We start from the raw sequence: 27,694 nt of genomic DNA, 5'->3' as shown, positions 1-27,694 counted from the left end.
TGAGAATTTCACTTATAAAATGAAGAGTTTTTCTATATATATATATATATTTTTTTTTTTTTTCCCTTATTTATTTGAGAGCAGAGAGACAGACAGCTGGCATTTCCCCAAGCCAGGAGCCAGGAACTCAACCCAATCACCTGGGTCATCACCGCTGGCCCCAGGGTCTGCATTTGCAGGAAGCTGGAGTCAGGAGTTGGAGCCCGGGGTTTTGAACCCAGGCTCTCAGTGTTCGATGAGGGCGTCCTGACGGCCACGTTCAGTGCCTACGCCCAGGACCGCAATTTTCCCATCCATAAAATGGGAGCCTGTTCCGCCAGCATCTTAGCTTCAAGGGCGATGCACGCCTCATGAAGCTTAGCAGCTAGTGGAAGAGGCCACGAATCTCATCCGGGAACCACAGAGAAGCTTCAGTGGATGGTGGACAGTGGCGTTTAAATTCAGACCCGAAAGGTGAGCAGCTAACTGGGCGGAACCACCCAGGGATGGGAGGAGGGGAGGTGCAATGCTCTGAAGTCATCCTCCTCGGCGCCAAAATGAAAGCCTCGAGGGCCGAGAGGCAGAGGCACTGGTCTTGGGAGCCCGAGGTTTTCCTGATTGATAAAAGTGCCGGCATAAGGGTTCAGCCTGAGGCCAGGGCCTGCAATGTCGGGAGTGACACCACATTCCCCCACCCCCAACAGAAAAACCACACCCACCAAGTCTCCCGCCGGGCCCCTAAGGCAGAGGGACTCGGCTTGGGGTCCGGAGCAGTGTGGCAGGTGGAGGAGGAGGCGGCGGCGAGTGAGAGGCCCGGAAGTGGGCTGCTGAGGTGCGCAGGTGAAGGCCTCCCAGGGTGCCCGGGAAGCGCCTACAACTTCAGGTGCAGGCATTTGGTGGGTTTGTAGACCCTCGGCCGAATGGAGAAAGGGCGCCCCCTGGGAGCAGTGCTCGGTAGTGCATGCCGGAGGGCCCAGCTGTGGAAGGGCGGAGGGGTGGGCGGCTCAGGATGGGGTGGCCCGCCCAGCCCGGTGTTCTGGTCACTGAAGCGAATTCCGTCCGGCGTGGTGGACTCCTGGATTCCCAGGAAGGCGGTACTGGACGGGACCTCCATAAAGGCACTGTCGTCACGGGCCCGGGGCCAGAGCTGGGCACTTTCGTGAACACTGTCTTGTTTAACACTCCTCTAACTCTGCTTCCAGGTGGGTATCACTATCCCATTTCTCAGATGAGAAAACCGAGGTTTGGTGACTTCCGGGGTGGTGGTGGTGGCAGCGGAGCGGGGCTGGGATTTTTGTACGACCTCAGCCTGGAGCCCTCACGACTTGTAAGATAGCGACCGAGTTCTGGAGGCTTGGGGGTGAGCGGCCTCGGGCGTGAGGCGCCTACGCTTTCGAAGGGACAGCGGCGTGACTTTCGGCGAGAACCACGCCTCCTTTGTCGCGGCAATGCTGACTACCGATGCTTTCCTTTAAGAGCCTTCTCTTGACATATGAAGTCCTTGCCACCCGAGGAGGCGGACATTCTAGATTCCTGGATCGCCCGGGCGTCTTTCTCTCTCATTCGCAGTGATTCCCCACTGGTGACATAAACTCTCCCCCCTTCCCCCAGCGAGTGAAAGCCCAGGACTACTTTTCCCGGCAGGCTCTGCTGAGCGGGGTGGCCGGAGTGCCGGGGAAGGGGCCCTTCCGGTTCCGTCGGCCTGCACATTCCCACAGCCAACGTCCTTTCTCCGTAGAGCTCAGGAAAGGACTACGTCCCCCAGCAGGCACTGGCGCAGAGGTCGAGTGTCCGGGACGCCATCTTTGCTGTAGTCCCGCCCTCCACTTCTGCAGGGACTAGCCCTAGCGCCTGGACTACAACTCCCATGCGCCATCTCCCCACCCTCACTTACTCTGGCCGCCATCTCTGCCGGCAGTCCCCGCCCCGTCCCGTTCCATTGTCTGGACTGAAGATAATAGAGAGGAGCTGGGAAGACTGCAACTCCCGCCAGGCTTTGCGCCACCGGGTGGGGGATTTCGCTATTGCAGGCGGGCGAGGTGCCCAAGGTGGTGGAATGAGGCGACGGAGAGGCTAGGTAGCCTGCCATCTTTATGGTAGTCTCCTTCTTCTCCTGGCTCCGCCATTCTTAAAGAACACCAGAAGACTAGGAAACTACTATTCCCATCGCACCTCATGAAATCGAGTGCTAGTCAGGTGTACGCCCCTCTTCCGCCATCTTGCTTGTAGTCCTCATTCCTTTTCACCTTTCCATTGTTCCTGACGAATAGAAATGGCAGCGGGAAGGCAGCAGATGGACTGCGACTCCCGTCAGGTACCACACACGCGGAGGGTTGTGGACAGGAGGGCGTGTGAGTGCCTGGGAAGGAGGTCGGGTCGGGGGAGAAGGCCATCTTGTTTGTAGTCATCGTTCCCGCTCCTTCTCTATGTTCTGCAACGGGGAGCCTCAGGCCAACCGGACTATAACTCCCGGCATCCTCGGCTCCCGGCTTGGCACGTCCTCCGCCATTTTGCTTGTAGTCCCTGCTGGCCCCAGCGTCTCGTTGTCTCTGCGGTAGCACCAACGTCCGCGGGACTACAACTCCCGTCGTGCCCTGCACGCGCTCGTCCTCGAAAGTGGAGGTGGGGGAGGAAGGAGGGGGCAGGGGGCGGGGTTCCTCTGTGAGAAGGAGGGAGTAAGAGGAGGAGGAGGAGGGAAGGAGGAGGGAGGGGAGGGGGAAGAGAGGAGGAAGGAGGAAGGAGCTGAGGAGGGATGAGAGAAGCGGCCAGGGCCCCGGGCCGAAGCAGCGCGGGGCTGGGGGACCAAGGGGGCTGAGACACCCCAACTGCCCCCTTCCCCCTTCCCTGCCCCCCCCTCCATCCTTTCCTTCCACCCTCTCGCTTGAGGAGGGGGATTTATTCAAATTTTATTTAAATCCCTATCTCCCGAGGGTCGCGCGCTGGGGGGGGAGGGGGAGAGGGCGGGGGCGCGCGCGGGCTGGGGGGGCGGGGCCGGAGCAGCTTCCTTTGCCCCCCTCCGCTCGCTCCGTAGGCGTAGGACAGGGGGCCGCAGTCCAGGGGCGGGCCCAGGGGAGGGGGGCAGGTTACAGCGACCCCCCCCTCCCCGGGAACCGGCGGTGGGCGGGGCTTGAACCCCGGAAACGGTGGGGGGGCCCAGGCCTGGCCCTGGACCCCTGGGCAGTGGGGGCCGGGAAGGGGCCAGTTAAAGGGCCGGGGGCGCTGAGGAGAGGCGGGGCGGGGTGGGGGGAGGGGAGCTGGGACTCGGACCCGGGACTGAGTGGGGCCCGGGCCAGAAGCTGAGCACCCTGCGCCCGAGGAGCCCCCGTTGGCCTGGGGGGGCTGAGGGACTGAGCCCCCCAGAGCAGGACCTCCCCCTGGAAGGGCCGCGCCGCAGCCCGTGGGAGGGCCTCGCCCCCGGCGCCCCCCAGCTCCATTCGCCGCCGTCCCGGCCTCCGCCGGAGGGAGGGGCCGAGCGCCCTCGGGGGGCCGTGGACCCCGGCGTTCTGAGCGTTCCACGCCCCGCGCCGCCCGGCCCCCCCGCCGCCGATGGCCGCCGACCCGCCGGGAGCTGCCAAGAAGGGAGAGATGGCTCCCGGGACACGTGTGAGGTGGGTTCACGCGGCTCCTGCTCGCCCCCAGACCTGGGCAGCTCCCACTCCCATTCATCCTCAGCCCGGCCTCTCTCCACCTTCCCCGCCCCCAGCCTCCCCCTCTCTCTGCTCCAAACTCCTCATCTCCAGCCTTTCTTCCTATTCCCTCTCAACCCTGGGGAACTGGCCTGCTTCCCCTTGCAGACCCCCGCCCCCACCCCCGCCTGCAATCGCCGCCCTCTAGGCCCCTTCCCCCCACCCCGTGGATGGGGCTGGAATTCCCTGGAAAGGGGGAAGCCGGGGTAAGACTCTGGGAAGGGCGCCTCCAGGCCTGTTGAGTCGGGATGGGGTCTTGGAGGATCTGCTTTCCATGGGCAGGGGAGCCCAAGAGGGTCCAGACAATTAGGGTGGGAAAGCAGCTTGGGAATAGAGGGCTGAACCCCCCCCCCCCCCCCCCCGCCCCGAGTTCCGTGGAGATGTCAGGCTGGATTCTAGACTCCCAGGGAATCTGGGGGATTGCCCAGGGGGAGCTGGGCGGGGGACAGATTCCAGGGCCAAGGGGGTGTCAGAGCCTGGGGAGCAGCGTGGCCCGTTAGGGCTGAGAATCCCACGGCTAGGTTTAGAGGGAACAGGGATCCGATGGCCTTTGCCTATGAGAGAGGGAGCGAGCAAAGTGCAGAGGAAATCTGTGGGTGTCTCGGAGGTAAATCTGGGGCATTTGGGGTTGGGGAGAACCTGAGGGAGCAAGCCTCTGGTGACAGGAGAAGGTTGGGTCCTCCCTGGGGGACCCTTGCAGACAAGGAGCCCGCGGCCTCTCCCAGGAGCTTTGGCATGGAGATAGCAGGAGGAGAGGGCTCCGTGGCTGGGGCAGGGGCCCTGAGGGAGCCTTAGGGGAGGCCTGAGGTCAGGCAGCCAGAAGAGCTGCCGCGCCCCGAGTTGCAGGGAGCAGCCCCCTCCCAGACTCGTGCAGGAGGGCAAGCTGTGGCTGCCCGCCCGGGGCGGGGTCAGCTGCCAGGCCAGAGCCCCCGGTGGCCCTACGTGACCTTGCTGCCATCTCCCCACAGCCCTCGGCGTTGCTGACGCCCCCAATGTCGTCGAGCAGCCGGGGGCCGGGGGCCGGAGCGCGCCGACGCCGAACCCGCTGCCGCCGCTGCCGGGCCTGTGTGCGAACCGAGTGCGGGGACTGCCACTTCTGCCGAGACATGAAGAAGTTCGGGGGGCCCGGGCGCATGAAGCAGTCGTGCCTGCTCCGGCAGTGCACTGCCGTGAGTCCTGCCCCTCCGCTCTGGGTCCCTGTGCAGCTCCCAGCCTCCCAGCCTGGTCCCCCGCTGGCCAAGACACCTTTCTGGGGGTGGCTGGTGGCTGCTTCCCGACTCATTCATTTCCTTCCTTCGTTCACTGGTTGGTTTGAATGTTTGAATGGCCTTTTTTTTTTCTTGGTCCTCAGCTCCGAGCTGGGGGCAATGCTAGGAGTGTGCACACAGCAGTCCCATCCAGTCTCTGCCTTCATGCTTCTGTAGCTGTCAGAGAGGCACAGGGCCCATAGAAAACCCAGCCCGCGCCCCCGCTGGCCCCTGGGGACAGATCTGCCTCTTCCCTGTCCATCAGGGCGGTCTCAGATTTGAGGTCAGGCTCACCCTTTGCGTGACCTTGAGTCAATCCCTTTGAACTATAGGTACCTTTTCTGTAAAATATTTTCCTTGCTGAGTTGTAAAGATCAAACAATAGCATGGACGTGGACCTGCTTAGCGCGAGGCCCACCACACAGTAGGTACCAGGGAAACAGGGGCTTCCTCCCGGTCTTCCTCCTCCTTTGAGCCTCCCTGGACGCCAGAGAGCGGCCAGCTGCTTCCTGCAACCCCCTCTGCACACGGCCGCCTCCCTCTCTGCCTCCAGCTACTCCTTCCTGGCTGGTCTCTTCATCCCGCGGCCTCTCTTCCTTTCTCCCCTAACTCCTGTCTCACTTGCCCGTCCCTTCCTCCTCTGCCTGCTCTTTTCTTGGATCTCTCTATGCTGGCCCGCAGCCTTCAGCGTCGCTGGTAGGAGTCGGGATTTCCACCCTGTGCTTCCCAGAGTAACACCGTCTGAGGGCTCCCAGGACGAGCCATTCTCCCAAGTATCCCCAGGGCGCCTGCCGAAAACCTTGCACACTGTAGGGTCCACCGGAAGCCCGGGCAGCCCACTGAGCGACCTTGGGGGCCCCTTCAGCTGCCATGCACCCTCGGCTGTGACGGCAGCCCTGCGTGTAACTTCTCTATTTGCACCCGCTGTTGCAAGCACAACACCGATAGCAACTATACAGCTAGTGCCCCCAGGCTCTCTGCTCTCATTCTTAACCCCGGTCCTGGAAAGGGATTCTTCACCCCATTTCACAGATGTGGAAACAGACTTCGGGAGGTTAAATCAGCTGTTTGGGATGGAGCCAATTCAGGATCTGACCCAGCTTGGCCCAGGGGTTATTTTGAGGGTCATCCAGCCGCTGGCCAGGGCCCCCAGAGAGAAGGGACTTGCCCGCCCACCCCCCCTGCTTTCAGGGCCCCTGACGCCCCCTCTCCCCCGACAGCCCGTGCTCCCACACACAGCTGTGTGCCTCTTGTGTGGGGAGGCTGGGAAGGAGGACACAGTGGAGGGAGAGGAAGAGAAATTTGGCTGGAGCCTCATGGAGTGTACAATCTGCAATGAGATCGTCCACCCTGGCTGCCTGAAGGTGATGGCCCTGGGGACCCTGGGGCCCGGGGTGGGGCCGCTGCTGGGGGGGGCGCCCTCCACGTGCCGCCTGCCTCTCACCTGCAGATGGGGAAGGCTGAGGGGGTCATCAATGCGGAGATCCCCAACTGCTGGGAGTGCCCTCGCTGCACCCAGGAAGGCCGCACCAGCAAGGTAGGGCGGGGGCTGGGGGCTGGGGGCTGGGCCGGCACTGGGTCAGCAAGCTGAGCCGGGCGGGGCCTCATCCCCTGCTTCCATCTGCCCCCAGGATTCAGGTGAGGGGCCGGGCCGCCGCAGGGCTGACAACGGCGAGGAGGGCGCCAGCCTGGGCAGTGGCTGGAAGCTGACAGAGGAGCCACCGCTTCCACCGCCACCGCCCAGGCGCAAGGGCCCTCTGCCTGCTGGGCCCCCACCTGAGGATGTGCCTGGGCCCCCCAAACGGAAGGAGAGGGAGGCAGGGAATGAGCCCCCCACCCCAAGGAAAAAGGTGAGCCACGGAGCACGCTCGCTAGGTGCAGCGGGGGTTCTGGGTATTGTAGTCCTGGCCGTTTTGAGGCAGGGTGGGCCTGGGAGGTAGTGGGATCCTCCCAGGGGGTTCTTGGGAGATGTAGTTCAGTTGTTGGACGGCGGGGAGGAGAGGTCCAGGTGAGGGGAAGCTGGCGCTGGCCTGGAGGCGGCGGGAGCCCAGGGTGGTTTGGAGAGGCAGCAGCGAGCATGCTCACACCGACTGCTACCCAGGAGGAGGAAGGAGGGACTGGAAAAGGCCTGAGGGGGAAGAAAGGAGATGAGAGCATGCTCAGTGCGCCCAGGCCCTGGGCGGAAGGTGAGCATGCTCAGAGTTCTCCCTGGGATGGGGGCTTCTGGGACTTGTAGTCTGAAGAGGAAGGCGTGGACTTCAGCTTTGTGGGCCCTGAGGACCTAATGGGGTCTCTCCCTTCCCCCGTTTCTCCCCCTCCCCCGGTAGGTGAAAGGAGGCCGAGAGAGGCACCTGAAGAAGGTGGGTGGAGACGCCTGCCTCCTCCGAGGATCGGACCCAGGCGGCCCTGGCCTTCTGCCCCCCAGGGTTCTGAATCCGAGCCAGGCTTTCTCGTCCTGCCACCCTGGGCTCCCTCCCGAGAACTGGGAGGTGTGCCGGGGACCTCCTCCCTCCCCCTCCCACCTGCCTTGCTCCACCCTCCACCTTGGAGACAGATCTGTCTTTTCCTGCTCACCCTGTCCTGCCCTAGCCCCACTTGGCCAAGAGATGGGTGTTTGGAAGAGTTGGGTGGGAGAGTGGGTCGGGCCCAGGCCACAGGAGGCCCTGGCTTCCCAAGAGCCCTTAGGGCATCACCTGGCCCATTTGCCTCCTCTTTCCAGGCCTTTAAGAAGGGGAGAAAAAAAAAAAAAAACACCTTGAGTTTGAATGCCTGCCTGCCAACTGCAGATTCTTTGTATGGGCTTGGCAGCTTGGCAGCTGTTCTGAACCTCAGTTTTCTCATCTGTAAAATGGACGCACCTTGCGTTCTGCCCCCATCCCGCCCCCACTCTCTCCCTGGGGAACTGTATGAACCTAATGAGGCCGCAAGAGTCAGTGAGATTTGTAGGCAATGAAATGTGCCTCGATTCTAGGGAGGGGAGAGTTGCCCCAGGGCGCGCAGCACAGTCAGAACCGAGTGTGAGTGCTTTGCACGGGCACTAAACCCGCCTGCTCCTGTTCCAGTGCTGCTTCTGCGTGGGCGTGCCGCGTGGTCTCTTGTGAGCTTCAATTCCTAGCCAGAAAGAGGGGCGCTACAGAGCACAGTGAGGAGACAGGGCAAGTCGGCAGGCACAGGGCGCCCCACGCCGGTCCTGATGGCCACTCACAGCTGTGTGTCCAGCCACTGTGGCGACATTGGGACTCCCCACGGTCAGACAGGGAGCTGACAGGCAAACCAGGCCTCTCTAACTGCTCTCCGTACCCTCCTGCTGTTTGAAATCCCGAAGCCGTGGAAACCCACAGGGCTTCTGATTGACCTGGTAGCACCTTCGAACAAACCCTGAGACGGGCAGCGGTTTGGCTGGGGTCTTGCGGTGTTCAGGAACAGAGCTAGGGCTGGAACTCAGCACTGTCCCTTGGGCTGGGAGTCCCCTCGGGGGGTAGTGGGTGGGACAGCATGTCCCGGGCCCTGGAACAGCCTCACCCTGTCTCTGCAGAAACCAAAGCCGGCCCTGGCCTCTGCGGAGGGCCCGGCGGTGCCGTCCCCGTCGCCCCAGAGGGAGAAGCTGGAGCGCTTCAAGCGGATGTGTCAGCTGCTGGAGCGCGTGCCCGACACCTCCTCTTCCTCCTCGGACTCCGACTCGGACTCCGACTCCTCGGGCACGTCGCTGAGTGAGGAGGAGGCCCCCGGCGAGGCTCGGAATGGGCGCCGGCCTGCCCGGGGCAGCTCCGGCGAGAAGGAGAACCGCGGGGGGCGGCGGGCTGTGCGCCCCGGCACTGGGGGGCCCCTGCTCAGCTGGCCCCTGGGCCCCGCCCCACCACCCCGGCCCCCACAGCTGGAGCGACATGTGGTACGGCCCCCACCTCGAAGCCCCGAGCCCGACACACTGCCTTTGGCTGCTGGATCCGACCATCCCCTGCCCCGGGCCGCCTGGCTGCGCGTCTTCCAGCACCTCGGGCCCCGAGAGCTGTGCATCTGCATGCGAGTCTGCCGGACTTGGAGCCGCTGGTGAGTGCCCGACAGGCCGTGGCTCCTGGCCAGCCTGCTTCTCACTTGCTGTGTGCCTCGCGGCAGGTCTCTGGGCATCACTGGGCCCTGCTGGTTTGGGATTTAGGATATCTCCATAGCATGCAGACATGACAGTGAGATACTTCTGTGTTTACTATGAGCTTTTTTTATTTTAAGATTTATTTTATTTTTTGAAAGAGTTACAGAGTGAGGTAGAGACAGAGAACGGTCTTCCATCTGCTGGTTCACTCCCCAAGTGGCTGCAACGACCTGGGCTAGGTCAGGCTGAAACCAGGAGCCAGGAGATTCTTCGGGGTCTCCCACGCAGGTGCAGGGGCCCAAGGACTTGGGCCATCTTCTACTGCTTTCCCAGGCGCATTAGCAGGGAGCTGGCTTGGAAGAGGAGCAGCCGGGACTTGAACTGGCGCCCATATAGGATGCCAGTGCTGCAGGCCAGGGCTTTAACCCACTGCACCACAGCGCCGGCCCCACGATGAGCTCCGTGAACCCTCACAGCAACCTTGTGTGATCGTTATTAGCCCCTTTTGCATTTGAAGCTGAAGCGCAAGGTCACGGGGAGAGGAAGCAGGAGAACCAGGAATTTGAACCCACACCCTTCTGGCTCCAGAACCTTCCCTCAATTACAGCTGGTGTTTACATGGCGTGCTCACATGTGCCAGCTAGTGTGCCAACTGCTGGAGTCTATTATCTCGCCTGCCTGATCTCTCCTTTTTTTAATTTAAAGATTTGATTTTCTTTATTTGAAAGGCAGAGTTGTAGAGAGAGAGGGAGAGACACAGAAAGAGAGATCTTCCATCCGCTGGTTCCCTCCTCAAACCTCTGGGGCTGGGGCTGGGCCTGGCCCATGCCAGGAGCCTGGAACTCTGTCTGGGTCTCGCACGTGGGTGGCAGGGTCCCAACCGTTTGGGCCAGCTTCTGCTTTTTTCTCCTGCCATCTAGCAGGGATGCTGAATTACAAGTGGAGCGGCAGGACTCAAGCCAGTGCTCAGATGGGATGCCCGTGCTGCAGGTGGCGGCTTAACCCACCACGGCACAGTGCCAGTCCCTATTTATTTGAAAGAGAGTTACAGAGATAGAGGCAGAGAGAGAGAGGTCCTCCATCTGCTGGTCCACTCCCCAGATGGCCACAACAGCCAGAACAGAACTGAGCTGATCCAAAGCCAAGAGCCAGGAGCCTCCTCTGGGTCTCCCAAGTGGGTGCAGGGGCCCAAGGACTTGGGCCATCCTCCATTGCCTTCCCAGGCGCATTAGCAGGGAGCTGGATTGGAAGAGGAGCAGCCGGGTCTTGAACTGGCGTCCATATGGGATGCTGCGCTGCAGGCCAGGATTTAACCCACTGTGCCACAGCACCAGCCCCAGCCCCTCCCTTTTCTAAGGGCAGTCTGACTCTTGGTCCCATTTCCATATGAAAAAGCTCTCTGCTCATACAGCTCATGCCCACCCAGAGGCCACCATGCTCGCCATCCTGCCCCTACACCCAGTGCTGCTTTCCTCTCCAGATCCACCGCTCACACCCTCTGCCCTCTTGTCTTCCTTTCTGACCCCACCCCCCAGCAAAATTCCTCCCCCTCCCTCCCATCAGACCCCTGCACCAGCTGTCGGTTGGTCCGTTTTCACGTTCCGGTCGGTTGCTGGGGTGGGGGCAGCTTGTGTGTCTGTTTTATCTGTGTGTCCCCAGCAGAAGACAAAGGGCCGTGGAGGAGCTGGAGAAATGTTACATGCAGCGATAGAATTCAGGGCCTTTCCCACGGGCGTCCTGTGGACCACACTCAGGAGCGTTAGCTGATTTGTTCCTCGTAATAGCACCCCAGTTGGGGACGTGAGGGACGCCTGTAGCCACAGTCCAAGAGCATGGCTGAAAACTCCAGTGCTCTTCCTAGGGTGCTAGCCCATGCCTGCTGGGGTCTGCAAAGGCCAGACCAGACCGTAGGCTGTGAGGGCAAGCTACCTGGCACCAGTCTTCTTCCTGTGATGAGCGGTTCTAGCACAGGGCCAGGGACTTCCTCCTCGTCTCAGCTTCTTCAGCCGGGAAGCCAGGGTGCTCGGAGCTGTGACTTCCCAGTCAGCTAATGCGCACAAAGGGCTGGCCCAGAGCCTGGGAAGCAGAAGCTGCTCAATGCTGTAATTGTGATCCAGATTCTGGGAGCTGGGGCTGCGGGCGGGCCAGTCCTGAGAACGCAGGTCTGTGCCCTTGAGGCCTGAACTCGCAACATAGATGCAGATGGTTACAAAGTGGGATTAGCTGGGGAATGTTTGCTGTGGCCCCCTTCAAGGCCAGTCCTGTGCTTGGCCCCTGAGATCCAGAACTGAGAAAGACGTGATTTCTGTTGTTGCGAGGCTTGGGGCGGGAAGAGGATGAAGCAGAGAGTGGCTGGGCTGTGCAGTGGGCAGCGCCCGGCTGTGTGGCCATGTGTGGACCAGGAATCTCAGGGCTGTGGTCTTCTCACCTGTAGTCTGGGGTCCCTGTTAACCACAGTCACACCGTGAGGATCTCGGGATTGGTTCCAGGTCACTCTGCAGATAGCAGAATGTGTTGTCCCAGCTCTCTAAGGCAAAACAACGTAGTGATTGATGCCACTTCTGCATATCTTCTCTCTCTTTTTTTTAAAGATTTATTTATTTGTTTGAAAGTCAGAGTTATACAGAGAGAGAAGGAGAGGCAGAGAGAGAGAAAGAGGTCTTCTATCTGCTGCTTCACTCCCCGATTGGCTGCAGTGGCCTGAGCTGTGCCGATCCAAAGCCAGGAGCCAGGAGCTTCTTCTGGGTCTCCCACGCGGGTGCAGGAGCCCAAGGACTTGGGCCATCTTCTACTGCTTTCCCAGGCCACAGCAGAGAGCTGGATCGGAAGTGGAGCAGCTGGGACTCGAACTGGTGCCTATATGGGATGCTGGCACTGCAGGCGGTGGCTTTAACCGCTACACCACAGCGCCGGCCCCTGCGTAGCTTCTTAAATCCTCTACATAGCACTCACTGTATTTAACGCGGTGTGAATGTTCTGTAAATAGTTGTTATACTGTATTGTTTAGAGAATAAGTTTTTATTTATTTATTTTTTTTTTTAAGATTTATTTACTGGGGCCAGCTCTGTGGCATAGTGGGTAAAGCTGCCACCTGTGGCACTGGCATCCCATATGGGCACCAGTCCCAGTTCCAGCTGCTCCACTTCCCATCTAGCTCCCTGCTAATGGGCCCAGGAAAGCAGCAGAGAATGGCTTTAGGGCCCCTGCAGCCACATGGGAGACCTAGAAGAAGGTGCTGGGTCCTCACTTTGGCCCAACACAGCCCTGGCCGTTGCAGCCATTTGGGGAGTGAATCAGTCGATGGAAAAGCTCTCGTTCTCTCTCTCTCTCTCTCTCTCTCTTTTTCCCTCTTCCTCTCCCTCTCCCTCTTTCTGTAACTCTGCCTTTCATCTGAAAAAATAAATCTTAAAAGAGCCAGGGCTGGGCCAGGCCAAAGCCTGGAACTCTATCTCTGTCTCCCATGTGGGTGGCAGGGACCCAAGCCCTCCATCCTCTGCTGCCTTCGCAGGCCCGTTAGGAAGCTGGAGCAGAAGCAGAGTTCCTAGCACTCAACCTGGCGCTCAAGATGGGTCTCAGCATCACATGCAGCAGCTTCACTTGGTGTGGGCGCTGAGAGTCAGAAACAAAGGTTCTTTTCATCTGCTCAAAAAGCAGAGTCACACACACACAGTCTTCTGTCCATTGGTTTATTCCCCAAATGCCTGCAACAGCTAGGGCTGGGCCAAGCCCAAGCCAGGAGCCCAGAACTCCATCCAGGTCACCCATATAGATGGCAGGAACCCAATTACTGGCCTATCACCTGCTGCCTCCCGTTAACAGAAAGCTGGACAGGAAGTGCGGCAGCTGAGACTCAACCATCACTCTGATGTGGGGTGTGGGCATCCACCTGCTGCACCCCGGTGCCTGAGGACTTGTTTAACAGGCAAGAGGGGCTTGGACTTGTGACTGAGTGGCCTTGGGTCAGCAGGGGAGCTCTCCCCCGAGTTTCTGACCCACCAGCGTGGATGGGCAACAGCTCCATTCCCCAAGTTTGGGCATCAGAGGAGGAGCGGGTTCCCGGGGAAAGAGAAGCGCCCCTCTACTGGACACGCATGATGTGAACGGCCTGTGGGCCAGTTGGGTGGAGCTAGCAGGCTGGCACCGCATCTGCCGTCTCGGGGCCAATAGGAAGCTAGGAGTTTGGGAGGGCAGCAGCTTAGGGAAAGAGGGCAGAAGACAGAGTGGCAGCATTCACGAGTTAGAGAAGGAGCAGCCATGGCAGGGGGTTTGCCGCAGCAGGTTAAGATGCCGCTTGGGATATAAGAGTGCCTGGGACCAACTCTCACTTCTGCTTCTGGTTCCAGCTCCCTGCTCATGCAGGGAGCCAGCTGATGCTGGCCCAAGTACTTGGGTCTCTGCCACCGTCGTGGCCCCTGGCTTCCACATGGCCCGAGCTACTGTGGACTTCAGGGGAGTGAATCAGCGGATAGAAGATCTCTCTCTCTCTCTCTCTGTTCCTGTCTCTTTCTGCTTTTCAAATAAAGAGATTCATCTTAAAGAACAAAACAAAATCCTTCTGAAGAGGAAAGACAGATGGAGGAGGGAATGACTGATGGGCAGTGGTGGGTGATGACAGGAGGTCACCCGAGGTCAAGGACCCAGAGGTGGCAGTTGGCGTTTGCTCCCAGGAGGCCTTGGTATCCACGGCTGTGCTCTGTACCGGTGGAGGAACCAAAGCCGGGCTACATGGAGGTGATGACTCCAAGGCCAGGGAGATGACCCGCTTGTCACTGCTGTGTCACTGGTGACAAGTGAGTGAAAGGACACCGGGATGGAGTATGGAGAGAGGTGGTAGGGGTTGGGGCTGGGGCAAGGTGTGTAAGAGAGAAGGCAGGCTTTTGTGTCTGGCAGCTTTCGGAGGTGTAGTGATCCACCAGGAGCAAGGGGCAGGGCTGCTTAGGGGGTGCTGAGTTGCAAGAACAGGGTTAGGGCAGCGAGGAGCCCGGGAGGGGACAAGGGGACAGGGTCAAGGCCTGGAGACAGCTTGGAGCTCTTAGCAGTCACAATTTGCAGGGAGCAGTGAAGGCTAGCCCAGTTCCCAGTCCCGGCTGAGGGCTGGGATTTGGGTCTTGTAAGTGGACGTAGAAGGGTGGCGCGTTGGGCAGGGGTGCCTCGAGGTCAGGAGAAGGTGACGGGGTCAGGCCTGGCTCTTGTCTCAGCAGCATGCCACAGTTGAGAAAGAACCTGTGTCCCTGGTGCCCCGTCCCCCTCACTGTGAACTCCCACAGTCCTAGTGGACATTCGGACACAAGCCAGGCCCTTGGCACCTGCACTCAGCATGTGTCCTTTCATCGCCACTGCAAACCTTTGACGTAAATGCCAGCCTTCTCCCCGTTTTATGGTTTGGGAGTTGGAGGCCCAGAGAGGGTAGATGACTTGCCTAAAGTCCCCCAAAGCATGGAGGTGGCAGAGCTGAGATTCAGGTCACACTCAGTTCATGCTCCTCACCTCTGGACTCCATGGCCACAGTGGCTGGGGGCCTGGCCTTGCAGCCCTTCTTGGCCTGGCTCGTGTACCCCGGCTGCCTCTAGCCTCACCTCCGCCTCCTGCACTCGTAGAATTCACACTTCCATCCAGACCAGTGTGGCGGAAGCCCCTGTTCGGTAGCTGGAGGGGGTCCTTAAACGAGTTTCCTAACCTCTCTGGGCCTTGTTTTCCTAAACCATCAAAAGGTGACAAGATAGTATTTGCCTCTTAGAGCCATTGTGAGGTCGAGTGCTTAGCACATAGAGCAGTGCCTGCACATAGGAAGCCCTGGAATGGCAGCAGCCATTGCTGTAAGCCTCACAGCATCATGGCGATGCAACAATGGGTCGCCCTTCGCCCCAACTGCTTGATTTTCCCAGAGTTCTCTGTTCTCGCCCCCGCCACGCCCCTTCCTCTGGCTGCCTGGCTGGCTGCCCTGGGCCCAGCACAGGTTCTTCCTGTCTTGACACGCCCCTCCTGTCCCATCTCCCTTCTAGAATCACTTCTGCTTTCCTCAAAGATTCAGTCGGGGCATTGTCTTCCCAGGAGGCTCCTTGGTCCTTCCTGGAGTTGACTCTCAAGTCCCTGAGGCCTCAGCCTCCCCGTTGTGTTGCTGCAGCCCTGTTGTCCCCACCTGCTGTGCGTCCGGTGGAAGCCGGACCCCTGATTGCAGTGGGGCCCTCCCTGACTACTGGCCGCCGCTCTGAGGCTAAACCTCTCCATCCTGGTTTTGCAAAAGGCAACAGGACCGATGAGCTCCAGCCCAGAAAGGGTCTGGGGAGACTTCCTGGAAGAGGAGGCGCCACAGCCAAGCCTTGAAGGATGTCGGGTCTGTTGGCGTTTCTGGCAGAGGCACCCGTGTGCTGAAATGTGTTGGCACCAGGGAGTGTGGCTGGGTGCCGGTGGGCAGCTGGCTTGGCCCGCTCCTGAGGTATCTGGTGCCTGTGGGGGCTCCCAAGGAAGGGGCTTCCCTCCCAGCTGTGGACAGTTTGGCGTGGCAGTGGCGGGGTTGGGGAGGGGGGCTTCAGGGAATTGGTGGCAGTTGAGCTGGGACTGAGGGTCGTGTCAGACCAGGCTTCGGACGGGGTACAAAGAGAAGGGCAGAAGCTGCATTGAGCGTGTGTTGGGTTTTGTTTTCCTTTTCACTCTTCAGAGTTGGAAAGATTTGCTAGTATCAACCCGTAGAATGGAAGAAATCAGGACAGAGAGAGAGACTAGAATGCCAAAAAAGCACAGGGTGGGGACAGTGATAGGAGAGGGACAAGAGCCGATCATTAGGAGGCCGGTCTGCAGGTTAGCGCCTCCGCCTGCCTCTACGTCCCCCGCTTCACCCTTCTGTGTGGAGAGGGACCGGCTCGCGGGGCTGTTGTGCCTGTAGTAGCTTCTCCCGCGCTGCTCATCTCCCTGGGCGGGCTCGGGAGATGGCCGACAGCCGCAGCAGCACCTGGTTTGAAGCTAATACCCCTGTTCTCTGCCTGTTACATTTATTTTGAAGGCTAACATACTGAAAGCGACAGAAAACTGATTTTAAGTGCAGAAAGGGGGTGGTGATTTACGGGAAATTCACGTTCTGCAGGGCAGTGGGTCGCAGATAACTGGTGTTGGAGAAGCCGGCCCAGCCAGGGCTGCTGGAAGGAGCCCCTGGGCATGGTTGAGGGGTGGTGGAGGCCCCGCCCACCTCTGTTGCTTCAGGCCCAGCCAGTCCAGTCCGGTTGGGGATTTCCTGATTTGCCTTCCAGAACTCCTGAGCTAGAAGACAGTTCTCCACTGAGCTCAGAGGAACTTCGGCTTCCCGGCCACACACGAGTAGATTCCCTTGGGTAGGGGGAGGTGGGGAAGGCTGTTTCCCTGGGGAAGTAAGCTTGCGAGGCGCCTCTGGGCCAGGCTGGGTTGTTCCCGGCAGGGGCCCAGAAGCCTCGTTTTTTGTCTTAGTGGCTTCAAGACCGGGGGCCTCGTGGACCGGATGAGAAACCGTGGCTGAGGCGTGCTGGGCAGCGCTCAGTGCGGACTTTGAGGAGTTCACCTTGGCCGCTGCGGCAGCCACCCTGGGGAGGCAGAGGTGCCAGCCGCTGCCCTCCTGGCACTTAGATTTGAATCAGGAGCACAGCTTTGTGGAACGAAGGGAGAAAACAGGACTCCCAGTCCAGCCGGGGGCCACTGAGGGGCGGACGCAGCACGTGTGGCTCCGCGCTGAGAGCAGGATGGATGGGTGCGCAGGAGCCACCACGGCAGCCAGAGGGATGTGGGAACCCAGAGGTGGGGGTGGGGGCTGCTGCCACAAATAATGTGGCTGTGTGTGTGTGTACACTGTGTGTGTGTGCATGCGCTGTGTGTGTGTGTTTGGCAACTGCTTTATAAGCTGCAGGGCTCGCAATCTGTAATTACCTCATTTGATCTTCCAGCAGCCCTGTGGGGCAAGCAGAGTCTGCAGTCATTATCTTCATTTTATAAAGGAGGCTTCCGAGGCTGGGGGAGAGGAATGGACTTGCCCAGGGTCTCACATCCAGTTAGTGGAGTTAAGGCCCAGACCCCCTGCTGTTTGCCTCAGGCCAGGAGCTTCTTGCAGCCCTACTGTCTTCCTTGTGGGCCAGGAGAGAGCTGGGGTGAACCGTTGGAGCCTGGGAATTGTGGGGCTCCAGGGCTCCCTTGAGAGCTGCGGACCGAGGTCTCTGTCTCCCCCTTGTGGCTGTCAGGTGCTACGACAAGCGTCTGTGGCCTCGAATGGACCTGAGCCGGCGGAAGTCGCTGACCCCGCCCATGCTCAGTGGGGTGGTTCGCCGCCAGCCCCGTGCCCTGGACCTCAGCTGGACAGGTGTCTCCAAGAAGCAGCTCATGTGGCTTCTGAACCGACTGCAAGGTAGGACGGGTGGGCTGGCAGGGTGGGGAAAGGGCCAGGCGTGGTGGGATCCCAGCCCCAGCTTCCTGACACGCCCCTCACCGCTCCCCCAGGCCTGCAGGAGCTGGTGCTCTCCGGCTGCTCCTGGCTCTCCGTCTCCGCCCTGGGCTCAGCCCCACTGCCGGCCCTGCGGCTCCTGGACCTCCGCTGGATCGAGGATGTTAAAGACTCCCAGCTCCGCGAGCTGCTGCTGCCTCCTCCAGACACCAAACCAGGTGCGGCCTCTGTGTGCTCATCTGGAAAATGGGTCAGGCAGGTGTGCCTGCTGGGAGGCGGGGGCGGTGGGAGGCCTCTGAGGTCCCTTGGATAGCTCCTATTGAATGTTAAAATATTTGAAGAAAGGCACAGCATCCAGATCTGAACGGGAAGGCCCTTGATGGCTGCTGCTCGCTCACGTGCTCACCTGCGTGCACCCTGGGCAGCGTCTTGAGCGGGATGGGGAGAGTTAGGCGTGGCTGGAGAGGGGGATGCTGGGAGCAGAGCCCTGGTCACTCGGGGGTCGTATGGAGGCGGGGATACTGAGGCCGGGAGGCCCCTCGTTCTGGCCCCCACCAGCCTCTCACACTGGAGCCAGAGGAACCATCCTTAAAGGTTTACCTGTCCCTGCCACCCTGGGGTCCTAAACGCTCCCAGCTCCCTGTGTGGCTCGGGTAAACACCATTATTTTGCCACAGTCAGTGCTGCCTGCATAGCCCGGCCGCCTCTGTGTTTCAGCTACTTCTGTCTCCAGCCCCAGGGCTTTGCCCACTCCTCTCCACCTTTTGTGCCCTGTTCATCTCATTCACACCTAATCGTCTTTGTGGCCTCAGCATAAACACCAGTTCCTCCTAGAAGCCCCTCCCCCATCCTCCATGGAGGGAGGAGTCCCTCAGTCTGTGTGTCACTGGACAGTGAGAAGTGATTTAAGATCTGAGGGCCAAAGCCAAGAGCCAGGAACTCAGTCGAGGTCTCCTTTAGGGGCCACAGGGAGCCAAGCACTGGAGCCACCACTGCTGCCCCGCATTGAGTACATTAGCAGGAAGCTGGAGTCAGGCACTAGAGCTGGGCACTGAACCCAGGCTGGCTAACGGGACAGGGACGTCCCTCACTGGGCCACCTGCATGTGCCCGCACCAGCTCGTTAAGTCTGCTCCGCGCAGAGGTAGAGGCAGAGAGAGGTCTTCCATCCACTGGTTCACTCCCCAAATGGCCGCAGTGGCTGGAGCTGAGCCAATCTGAAACCAGGAGCTTCCTCCAGGTCTCCTGCTTGGATGGCAGGGGCCCAAGCACTTGGGCCATCCTCCGCTGCTTTCCCAGGAGTGCTAGCAGGGAGCTGGATCAGAAGTGGAGCAGCTGGGACCAGAACCTGCACCCAAATGGGATGCCGGTGCTGCAGGCCCGGGCTTTAACCTGCTGCGCCACAGTGCCGGCCCCATCTTCCTCATCTGGATCGCAGCTTGCGCGGACCAGCATCGCAGGCCCTTGTGCCCCTGCCCGCCTGTCAGCATTCCACAGCCCCCTTCCTCTCTGGGCGTCCTGGCTTCGTGCAGCATCCCTGGAGCAAAACTTAGGGTTCTTCTCCCTCCCTGCTTTTGCTCTCTGCCTGGTGTGTTCGCCTGCCTTTACTACACATCAGAAGCCCTGGAGGCCCAGCCTAAGTGCCACCACCTCCGTGACATGCCTGCTGGCGCCTCTCCTGCCCAAGCCACAGGTGACTTCTCTCTCCCATTCTGGCTTCTACTGTGGCCCAAGGTTGGGGGCGCCTCCCCCTCAGGAGGTCTTGCAAAGACCAGTGCCCACCAGGTGGCCTGGCAGGGGACAGGGGACACAAGGGAGTGGCACCCAGGCAGCACAGGGATGCCAGCTGTGACAGCTCCCCAAGGTGGTTCTGACAGCGTGGTCTCCAAGCAGAGTAAACCCCGGGGCCCCAGCCTCCACCTGCTGAAACTCCAGAGGTGGGGCCTGCATGTGCAGGGGGCCTGCATTTCCGAGGCATAGAGCACGCACTCTCCCAGCTACTGGTTCACTCTCCAGATGCCTGCAGTGGCTGGGCTAGGCCGAGCCTGGAGCCAGGCACTGGGAACTCAACAAGGCCTCCTCCGTGGGTGGCAAGGACCCAGTGACTGAGTCTCTGCTGCCTCCTACGATACTAGCAGGAGGCCAGAGTCAGGAGCTGGAATGGGCAGGCACTCGGATACAGGATGTGGGTGTCTTTTTTACGTTTTTCTCTTTATTTGAAAGGAGAGAGACGGATTTTTTTAACCCAAATGTCTACAATAGCCAGGGCAGGGCTAGGCTGAAGCCAGCAGCCTGGAACTCCATATGGGTCTCGCATGTGCGTGGCAGGGGACCCAGCTACTTGAGCCATCGCCTGCTACCTCACAGAGTATGCGTTAGCAGGAGGCTGGAATCGGGACTCAAAGCCCATGCCCTGTGGTATGGAATGCAATCCTAAGCAGTGACACTGCTGCATCAAAGCCGGCCCCAACAAGCAGAAGTCTAACAGGCAGCTTACCCGTTAGGTCACGTGCTCACCCCCCACAATGCATTGCGACCAGCCTTCCAGAGGCCTCTGAGCTGCGCTAGTTTGAGGGCCAGTAGCGCGAGCATGTGTGTGCTTGGTGTGCAGAGAGGAGGGGCCTGAGCTCTTCAACGCTGGAGATGGATGGGTGGGGGCTCAGCTCAGGGACCTTGGCCAGGCACTGTAGGGCTGGGAGATCACAGCAGCCCCACCCCCACCCCTGTGACAGACGGAGAGACCTTCCATCCACTGGTTCACTCTCCAAATGGCTACAACAGCTAGGGCTGGGCCAGGCCAAAGCCAGGAGCCAGGAACTCCATCAGGGGGTCTCCCGTGCGGGTGGCAGGGGCCCAAGTGCCTGGGCCATCATCAGCTGCTTCCCCAGGCGCATCAGCAAGGAGCTGGATCGGAAACTGAGCAGCCACCAACACAAACCAGCACCCTGGTGTGGGATGCGGGCAGTCTCCCAGGCAGGCAGGCAGGCAGGCAGGGCTATCTGGGGAGTATGGCTCCTGTTTGGGAGAAAGGGAGAGGAGCTAGGCTGTGCGCCAGAGGAGAGAGTGAGTGCCCCGCGTCCTGGCTGCCAGGAAGAGGAGGATTCTGGGTGAATTCAGGGCTGGAGCAGGACTTGGGAGGAGTGGTGTCGGCCCAGTGTGGAGACCGGAGGAAAAGGGGGCTCCAGCAGGGGCTTCACCAGCCTCAGAGGAGAGGGCAGGGGCAGAGGCGCCTGCGTAGCCGTCGGGCTGTCGCGTGGTGGGCGAGTGGACGGGTGTACATCGAGCACCCTCCGTGCCTCCGTTGCTGGGGATAGAGCAGTGCACAACGCAGGCGGCAGCTCCTGCCCCTGTGGAATTGGCGTTCCCCGTAGTGTGTCTGATGGTGAGAAGAGCAAAATCATGCAAAGTTTCCATGGGCAGGTGTTGAATGTCACAGCTTGGAAGAGTAATCATGGAAGGCCGACCTGAGGAGGTGATGTGAGCAGTGGACGACTGAAGTCAGCTCACACTGGGTGTGGGGAGAACAAGCCAGTCAAGGCTCCCTTCCGGGGGCAGCAGGGGAGGGTGAGGAGTGTAGGGGGAGACCAGGAGGGTCCAGGTGCAGGTGCAGGGTGACCAAGAGTGCTGACCGCCCCTCTGCCCACCCAGGGCAAACAGAGAGCCGTGGGCGGCTGCAGGGGGTGGCAGAACTGCGGCTGGCGGGCCTGGAGCTGACGGATGCCTCGCTGCGGCTCCTGCTGCGCCACGCACCCCAGCTGAGCGCCCTGGACCTGAGCCACTGCGCCCACGTCGGGGACCCCAGTGTCCACCTCCTCACGGCCCCCACCTCCCCACTCCGCGAGACCCTGGTGCACCTCAATCTTGCTGGTAAGCCTGGGGTCCCTTCCCTCCTGCTGGCCTGTTGGTCCCTGCGGCCGGTTGCCACCCCTCTCTCACCTACCGGGTTTCGGCCACCACTGCCCCTACCCCAGGCTGCCACCGCCTCACGGACCACTGCCTCCCGCTGTTCCGCCGCTGCCCGCGCCTCCGCCGCCTGGACCTGCGCTCCTGCCGCCAGCTCTCGCCTGAAGCTTGTGCCCGGCTGGCAGCTGCCGGGCCCCCCGGCCCCTTCCGCTGCCCAGAGGAGAAGCTGCTTCTCAAGGACAGCTAGTGGGGCGCCCCCCACCCTCCCCCAGGACTCATCAGGAGCCTGCCGTCGGCCTTCATTTCACCCCTGCCGGAGGCCAGGTCTCCCACCTCACGGTGGGATTCCTGCCCAGGGACTCGAGCCAGCCCCCCCTCCCCCTGCACTGATCTCTCTGGGGGTCGCTCCTCCCCATCTCCTCCCCTTCCACCTGCTTCATTGTCCATCCCCTGGGGGGAGTGGGTCAGAGGTACTGGGGGGTGCTGAGCCAAAGGGATGGTGGGAGGGGGGTGAAGGTGCAAGTCTGAGGGGGGGAGAAGGGGGAACGGGCATCACACACCAGATACTGGGAGCCAGGGGGCTGGGGGAGGTGGCGGAGGGGCGGGGGGAGGGGCAGCAAGCAGGCCACCAAGGGTTCAGGGAACAGAGACCCGGTACTTGGAGTGGGGGGCGGGGTGGGGGGGTTCCAAAGAGGGAAGCAGAGGAGCAATTGGTAATCCCGGCGTCAGAGGTGGGGGGCTCGGGAGCCAGGGAGAGCCAGGGCTGAGTGGGAGGTGAGGCGCAGAGCAGGAGTGGGGGCCGCAGAACCCCTGCGTTTGTGTGTGTGTGTGTATCGGGGGGTCGCCCTCTCCTTCCCCCCGCCCAGATTTCAGTTCCTAACCCCCCCCCCCGCCCTGACTCCTTGAACGTCACTGAAAACGGCAGCTAGTGCGAGGAGTGGGGGCCGCGGGCCCACCCCGCTGTGCAGCCCGTGGCCCAGGGGAGTGGTGGGGGTGCCCCAGCCCCCTGCCTGCCTCTCCGCACAATACTTGAACATTCATCTGTACTGAAGTGTTACTTGAACTGGGGGAGCCGGAGTGTGATGGGACGGGACCAGCTTGGACTGAGACTGGACTGGTGGGCACCCAGTTCGGACTGCAGCACCCAGCTCTCCCTTTACTGTGTTGGGCAGCTCCACCTCTCCTGACCCGAGTGAGTTGGGGTAGTGGGGGTGCCCGCCCAATGATGGGGAAGATGGGACTCCTCCAGCTTGGCTCTCCCACTCTTTCATCGTCATGGAAACTTGTATCCCATTTGCCCAGGGAACTGCCACTCCTGGTTGCCATGGAAATAGCAGCCAATGGACACCTCCCGATGCCATTGCTAAGGCTGGAAATGGCCCCTCTTAGTTGCCATGGGAACTTAGTCACAGACTCTTGGCCCTCCTCCCCCGCCCTTCCTCCAGCACGGGGGTGGGGCTTCGGGGCCAGAGGGAGGAGTCGGGGTCTGGTCCCGCCCCTCAACCCGGGCCTCCGGGGGAGCCGGGTCGTACCATGTAGGGGAGGGGGGATCTATCCACATACCTCAGGTAACAGGGAGGTGCGCGGGTGGGGGGAGGGAGTGGGCGGACCGAAGGCCGGAGGGGAGGGGGTCCTGGGGATCGCGAGAGGCTTGAGGATGGGGCCGCTTGGGGGAGGGGGAGGAGGCAGCCCGGCGAGGGGTAAGTGGGGGACCCAGCCGGGCTGGGCCCCTGGGCCCCAGGTCTGTACAATACGGTTTGCTATAAAACTCGAAATCTTCCAGCCGGGGCCGGGGAGTTCGTGTGTGTGTGTGTCTGTGGCGTCGTGGGCGTGGAGACCGGGCCAGGGGTGTGGGGTGGGGGGTCCCAGCCGTCGGGGCTCTGGGAGGAGGCGGGGGCTCACCTCTCCAGGGTTCCCTGAGGGGCGGTTTGGGGATGTGGACCCTCGGGGCTTCCGGCTGTGCCTTGAGTGGTCTGGGATCTGAGCGTCTGGATAACGTTCTTAGTGGACAGGGGTCGCGGGGTCCCTCGGGCGCTTCCTGCGAGTCGACTTCGGGGGCTCGGTACCCCGGCTCCACCCCATCATGTGGCCGCGCCGGCTCCGCCTCCGCCCCAGTTCCTGTTTCGGCCTCGGCTGTCCCGCTTCGGCCCCTGGGGCTACCCGGAGACGCCTGCAGTTCCTGGGCGCCGGCTGCCCGCGTTCCCACTCTCGCCGGGCCGGGGGATGGGGCGTCCCGCCGGCTTCGGCCGCTCCCTCTGGGGCCCCGAAGGCACCCCGGCCCCGCCGTGACCGCCGCCTGCCTGGTGCCGCCCCCAGGATGAAGGGCGGCGAGGGGGACGCGGGCGAACAGGCCCCGCTGAACCCGCAGGTCGAGAGCCCCGCGGGCACCGCCACGTACCGAGAGTTCGTGCACCGCGGCTACCTGGACCTCATGGGGGCCAGTCAGCACTCGCTGCGGGCGCTCAGCTGGCGCCGCCTCTACCTCAGCCGGGCCAAGCTCAAAGCCTCCAGCCGCACGTCTGCCCTGCTGTCCGGCTTCGCCATGGTGAGGGGCGGCACGAGGGCGACCAGGGAGGGGGCTCGAGCGTGAGCGACAGGGAGAGATGGGCTTTTAAGGGGACCCAAGGGACCGAGGGGAGACCCTGTGTGTGGTAAGCCAGGAACGGAAACGGGAAAGGTAGCAGATGGTGATGGAGCAAAGTGGCGTCCAAAAGCCGATGGGCTGGCTGGGCCCATCGCCATCCCCATGCCGTGCGAGGTGGCTGTTGCCCGCTAGGCGGCAAGGGTGCTGGTGGCGCCCAGGAGAGGAGAGGAAGCCGATCTGGAAGAGGATACGTGATTCTCGAGCTGATAAACTGCAGGTGTGGGACGAGAGCGGCTAACGGTCCTGGGAGTGGCGAACAGGAAGTGGGAGTGAGGGAGGCCCCGGGGTGAAGCGCTGGGCGCACACACTAGGGCTCCGTGCATGTGGCTGGCCAGCTGTGCGACCCAGGGCTGTCCCCACCCCCTCCCCTGACCACGGGGAGTTGTGAGATTTAGGAAGGGTGCGCCCGCTGGAGCCTGCCCAGCGGGCGTGTCAGAACAAGACACGCACCAGAGGTGGCTCAGCCTCACTGGCTGATTGGACAGGTGTGGAAACGGACCCAGCGTGGGGCCGTGGCCCTGCCAAGGACACCCACACAGGAGGAGCTGGAACCCAGGGTCACTCTTTAATCTGGGGTCTCCCCGTGGCCATCATCACTAGGAGGAGGAGCAGGGTTTTCTTTGGCAGTGGGCGCCTGGGAGGGAGTGGGGTCACAGCACCACGTGATGGCTAGCCTCTGCCTCTCTGCGTTACCTACGGCCTCTGTTTGAAGACAGGGAAAGGCTCCAACCCTAGGGGCCTGCCCCGGCCAATGATTCTCCCTGTGGGGTTCTAAATGCCAGAGAGCAGCCCACCGTTCAGGGGGTGGGGATGTCATCTGGGGGCAGGGAGTTGGCGGCCCTTCTTTGGCATGGACTGAAGAGGGAAGGCAATAGCCACCCATGGGACTTGCAGGGGCGGCTCGGCGCTGTGGTCTAGCCGTTCCCAGGGGGACAATCCAGCCTGCTGTGGGTCTTGCGGTTGCCAGGGTGACAGCTTAAGGGCCCAGGCCTTCCCTGCAGGATCCAGAGGCAGTGTGTAGGTTCTGGGGACAGGACTGGCCCCAATCCTGGCAGGGGGAGAGCAAGGCTGGGCCTGGCTCAGGGAGAAACCAGGACTAAGCCTGGCCCAGATTGCTGCCGGTGGAAAACACCTGCCGTGGCCCAGTTTCCCAAAATACTCATCCTTGTCTTCCTCCCGCCATCCATCTAGCTCTGCACCTTCCTTGTTCCCGCCGAGCCCCAGAGCAATCTAAAAGATCGCGTGAGAATCTGCGATGGGGGAAGACCCAGGTTCTGAGCCCAGGTGGCCCGGGAATGAAATAACTTTTAGAATAACACATCAGGGCGTCTGGCGCTAAGTACCAGGCTCTGTGCTCAGGGATTTTTACATGCATCATCCTTGCCTCTCTTATGAAGCAGGTGCCAGTACTATGGCCATTTTACAGATGAGAAAACTGAGATGGAAGATGTTACAACACCTGCCTGAGGTCCCTCAGAAAGTGAAATGGCAGATTTATACTTGCCCTATCAACTGAAATGTGTGCAAAAGCCAGCCGGCTCCTATGGACGCCAAGTTGGCCGGGTGGGGACTGGAAACATGGAGAGACCCTGTGACCCCTGCAGAGGGAGCAGCTATGATTCAGCTCTGACAGCTGCCGGGCAGGAATGTGCGCCTCGTGTGACCCGATCTGCCCAGTTTTCAGGAAGATCTGAAAATAGGGATATTTAGATGAAATCTCTTAGAGTTTTCAAAGTTGGAATTTATTCATTTTTTGGAAAAACACACACTGTGTGGGCCAAGCAAAACACGTCTCGAGAGCTGGCTCTGGGTCCCCGCGCGCCAGTTTGCATACCAGGCCTCAGATTTGACCATGAACTGTTAACAGTTAACAGCCGACACCCAGTGAGCGTTCACTCGGGGGCCTGGCGCTTTCCTTAACACTTGTATGTTCTTTAATTCTCATCACAACGCTGATACAGGCAGGCAGGTGCTGTTACCAGAGAGGAGGCGAAAGCGCAGACAGAACTCGGCTTCAGCTTATGCAGCTTATGGAGCTGAAAATGAACCTCCCAGGGAGGCCAGACACCGTGTCCTTTCACCTCTGTGCTATAACCAGGTAGACCAGCCATCCAGCTCTTGTGAGCGCAGCGTAGGGAACACCAAGGGCCCAGGACAGGGGAGAATGAGCCTCACTATGTCTTCCAGATCTATTCACGCCACAACAATGACAAAAGACCCGATTGCCTTTTTCCTGCCAGGATTTGTTCTAGGGATTTAGCAGTGATGTCCTCTCCACCCCCCCACCCCCCCCAATGCTGCCTCTGTCCAGGAGGGTGCAGGCACTTATCCGCTCTTACGCCCACAGGTGGCCATGGTAGAAGTACAGTTGGAGAGCAACCATGAATACCCGCCAGGCCTGCTGGTGGCCTTCAGTGCCTGCACCACCGTACTAGTGGCCGTGCACCTGTTCGCACTCATGGTCTCCACGTGTTTGCTGCCGCACATCGAAGCTGTGAGCAACATCCACAACCTCAACTCCGTGCACCAGTCGCCACACCAGCGACTCCACCGCTATGTGGAGCTGGCCTGGGGCTTCTCCACGGCCTTGGGTACTTTTCTCTTCCTCGCCGAAGTGGTCCTGGTGGGCTGGGTCAAGTTTGTGCCCATCGGGGCCCCCTTGAACACACCCGCCCCTGTGGTACCCGCGACCCAGGTGCCTGGGAATCTGCCGCCAGCGGCCACCTCTCCGAGTCCACCTTCCAACCTCCCCGCATCCTCTGCGTCCGCAGCCCCGCCCCGGCAAGCGTGCGCTGATGGTGGTGGGAGCCACGGGCCAGGCTGGCAAGCAGCCATGGCCTCCACAGCCATCATGGTACCGGTGGGGCTGGTGTTCGTGGCCTTTGCCCTGCATTTCTACCGCTCCTTGGTGGCTCACAAGACGGACCGCCACAAGCAGGAGTTGGAGGAGCTGAGCCGCCTGCAGGGGGAGCTGCAGGCTGTGTGAAGCCGGCGTTCAGCGCTACTGCAAACACTGCCTCCCTCAGGGATCTGCCAGAGAGGGCTCACCCCCCACCCCCCACCCCCCGCCCAGGGCTCCAGACCTCACTCCCTGCCCCTGTGGCCACTCTCAGGTAGAGACCAGACTCCCCCGACATTCCCAAGGATGGCCCCTGTCACGTCTGTCCCAAGGGAGGAAGTGGGCGGGCCCAGGCAGGGGGACCTAGCGGGACCCTTGGTGCTGACACTGTGCCCCTTGCTCCTCTGCAGGATGTGGCAGTCGGCAGGTCACACGCTCACGCAGTCGCCCCTGAAAGCAGAGAGCCCCCGCTTTGTATGCGTTGTAAGTTGGCCGTTTAAGGGGAAGCTTCTCCCCCAACCCCCGGATTTCGGTGGGTTCCATACTCTGGGCTTTGCTGGCTGTGGAGGGACTTGGGTGTTTCTATCCCAGGTGGGTAGATCCAGCCTCCCTAGTTTTGGAGGTTCAAGCCCACCCCCACTCCCCCAACTGTAGGTGACCTGTGGCTACACACGGACCCGGCGGTACCTGTTCCACTGCCCTAGCCCCCCCCCCCTTAGGGATTCTGTATCTGGTTCTCACTCTGCTGGCCAGCGCTGGGGACCTCTGGAGCCAGAGGGCCTGCGTGCCTGCTCTGAACGCTTAGCAGGGGTCCTAAGAGAGACGGTTCTGTCCTTAGCCCTCAAAATCCAGAGCTCTTTGGACACGGAATTTTTGATGCACCTTGTTTTGTATAATAAACTGTTTCACAGA

General features: G+C 61.0%; 2 protein-coding genes and 1 long non-coding RNA gene across 7 annotated transcripts; 2 read left to right on the top strand and 1 right to left on the bottom strand.

The window, feature by feature from the left end:
• The first annotated feature begins 51 nt into the window (after nucleotides 1–51).
• Nucleotides 52–22,345, top strand: FBXL19 (F-box and leucine rich repeat protein 19). 5 transcript variants are annotated; one of them, XM_070064852.1, is made up of 11 exons: nucleotides 52–1,181; nucleotides 4,634–4,834; nucleotides 6,133–6,276; nucleotides 6,363–6,449; nucleotides 6,544–6,762; nucleotides 7,240–7,401; nucleotides 8,448–8,959; nucleotides 17,198–17,361; nucleotides 17,454–17,615; nucleotides 21,045–21,263; nucleotides 21,368–22,345. In XM_070064852.1, the coding sequence occupies exons 2-11, from the start codon at nucleotides 4,658–4,660 to the stop codon at nucleotides 21,544–21,546; spliced, it is 2,025 nt and encodes a 674-aa protein (XP_069920953.1). In that variant the 5' UTR covers nucleotides 52–1,181; nucleotides 4,634–4,657; the 3' UTR covers nucleotides 21,547–22,345. The 5 variants fall into 5 exon arrangements, with proteins under 5 accessions (XP_069920953.1, XP_069920952.1, XP_017193243.2 ...); XM_070064851.1 differs by lacking the exon at nucleotides 52–1,181 and adding an exon at nucleotides 3,453–3,587; XM_017337754.3 differs by lacking the exon at nucleotides 52–1,181 and adding an exon at nucleotides 3,728–3,871.
• LOC138847115 (uncharacterized) lies at nucleotides 19,361–23,380 on the bottom strand. Its single transcript, XR_011384724.1, has 2 exons — nucleotides 23,202–23,380; nucleotides 19,361–20,904 (listed from the first exon to the last, which is right to left on the bottom strand). It is a non-coding gene; the product is annotated as an uncharacterized lncRNA (long non-coding RNA).
• Nucleotides 23,381–23,382: 2 nt separating this feature from the next.
• ORAI3 (ORAI calcium release-activated calcium modulator 3) lies at nucleotides 23,383–27,694 on the top strand. Its single transcript, XM_002721734.5, has 2 exons — nucleotides 23,383–23,844; nucleotides 26,291–27,694. The coding sequence occupies exons 1-2, from the start codon at nucleotides 23,383–23,385 to the stop codon at nucleotides 26,927–26,929; spliced, it is 1,101 nt and encodes a 366-aa protein (XP_002721780.3). The 3' UTR covers nucleotides 26,930–27,694.

Source organism: Oryctolagus cuniculus, chromosome 19 (assembly GCF_964237555.1).
Source record: "Oryctolagus cuniculus chromosome 19, mOryCun1.1, whole genome shotgun sequence".
Classification (NCBI taxonomy): domain Eukaryota; kingdom Metazoa; phylum Chordata; class Mammalia; order Lagomorpha; family Leporidae; genus Oryctolagus; species Oryctolagus cuniculus.
Note: the sequence above shows the minus strand (reverse complement) of the source record. Positions and strands in the feature narration are given on the sequence as shown.

Excerpts from the sequence above, each read along its gene's own strand:
- FBXL19 (XM_017337754.3), top strand. The coding sequence starts at position 3,836 with ATGGGGCTGGAATTCCCTGGAAAGGGGGAAGCCGGG. Across the intron at positions 3,872-4,633 it reads CTGGAAAGGGGGAAGCCGGG|CCCTCGGCGTTGCTGACGCC; the intron begins GTAAGACTCTGG and ends ATCTCCCCACAG. Across the intron at positions 17,616-21,044 it reads TCCTCCAGACACCAAACCAG|GGCAAACAGAGAGCCGTGGG; the intron begins GTGCGGCCTCTG and ends CTGCCCACCCAG.
- ORAI3 (XM_002721734.5), top strand. The coding sequence starts at position 23,383 with ATGTGGCCGCGCCGGCTCCGCCTCCGCCCCAGTTCCTGTTTCGGCCTC. Across the intron at positions 23,845-26,290 it reads TGCTGTCCGGCTTCGCCATG|GTGGCCATGGTAGAAGTACA; the intron begins GTGAGGGGCGGC and ends TTACGCCCACAG.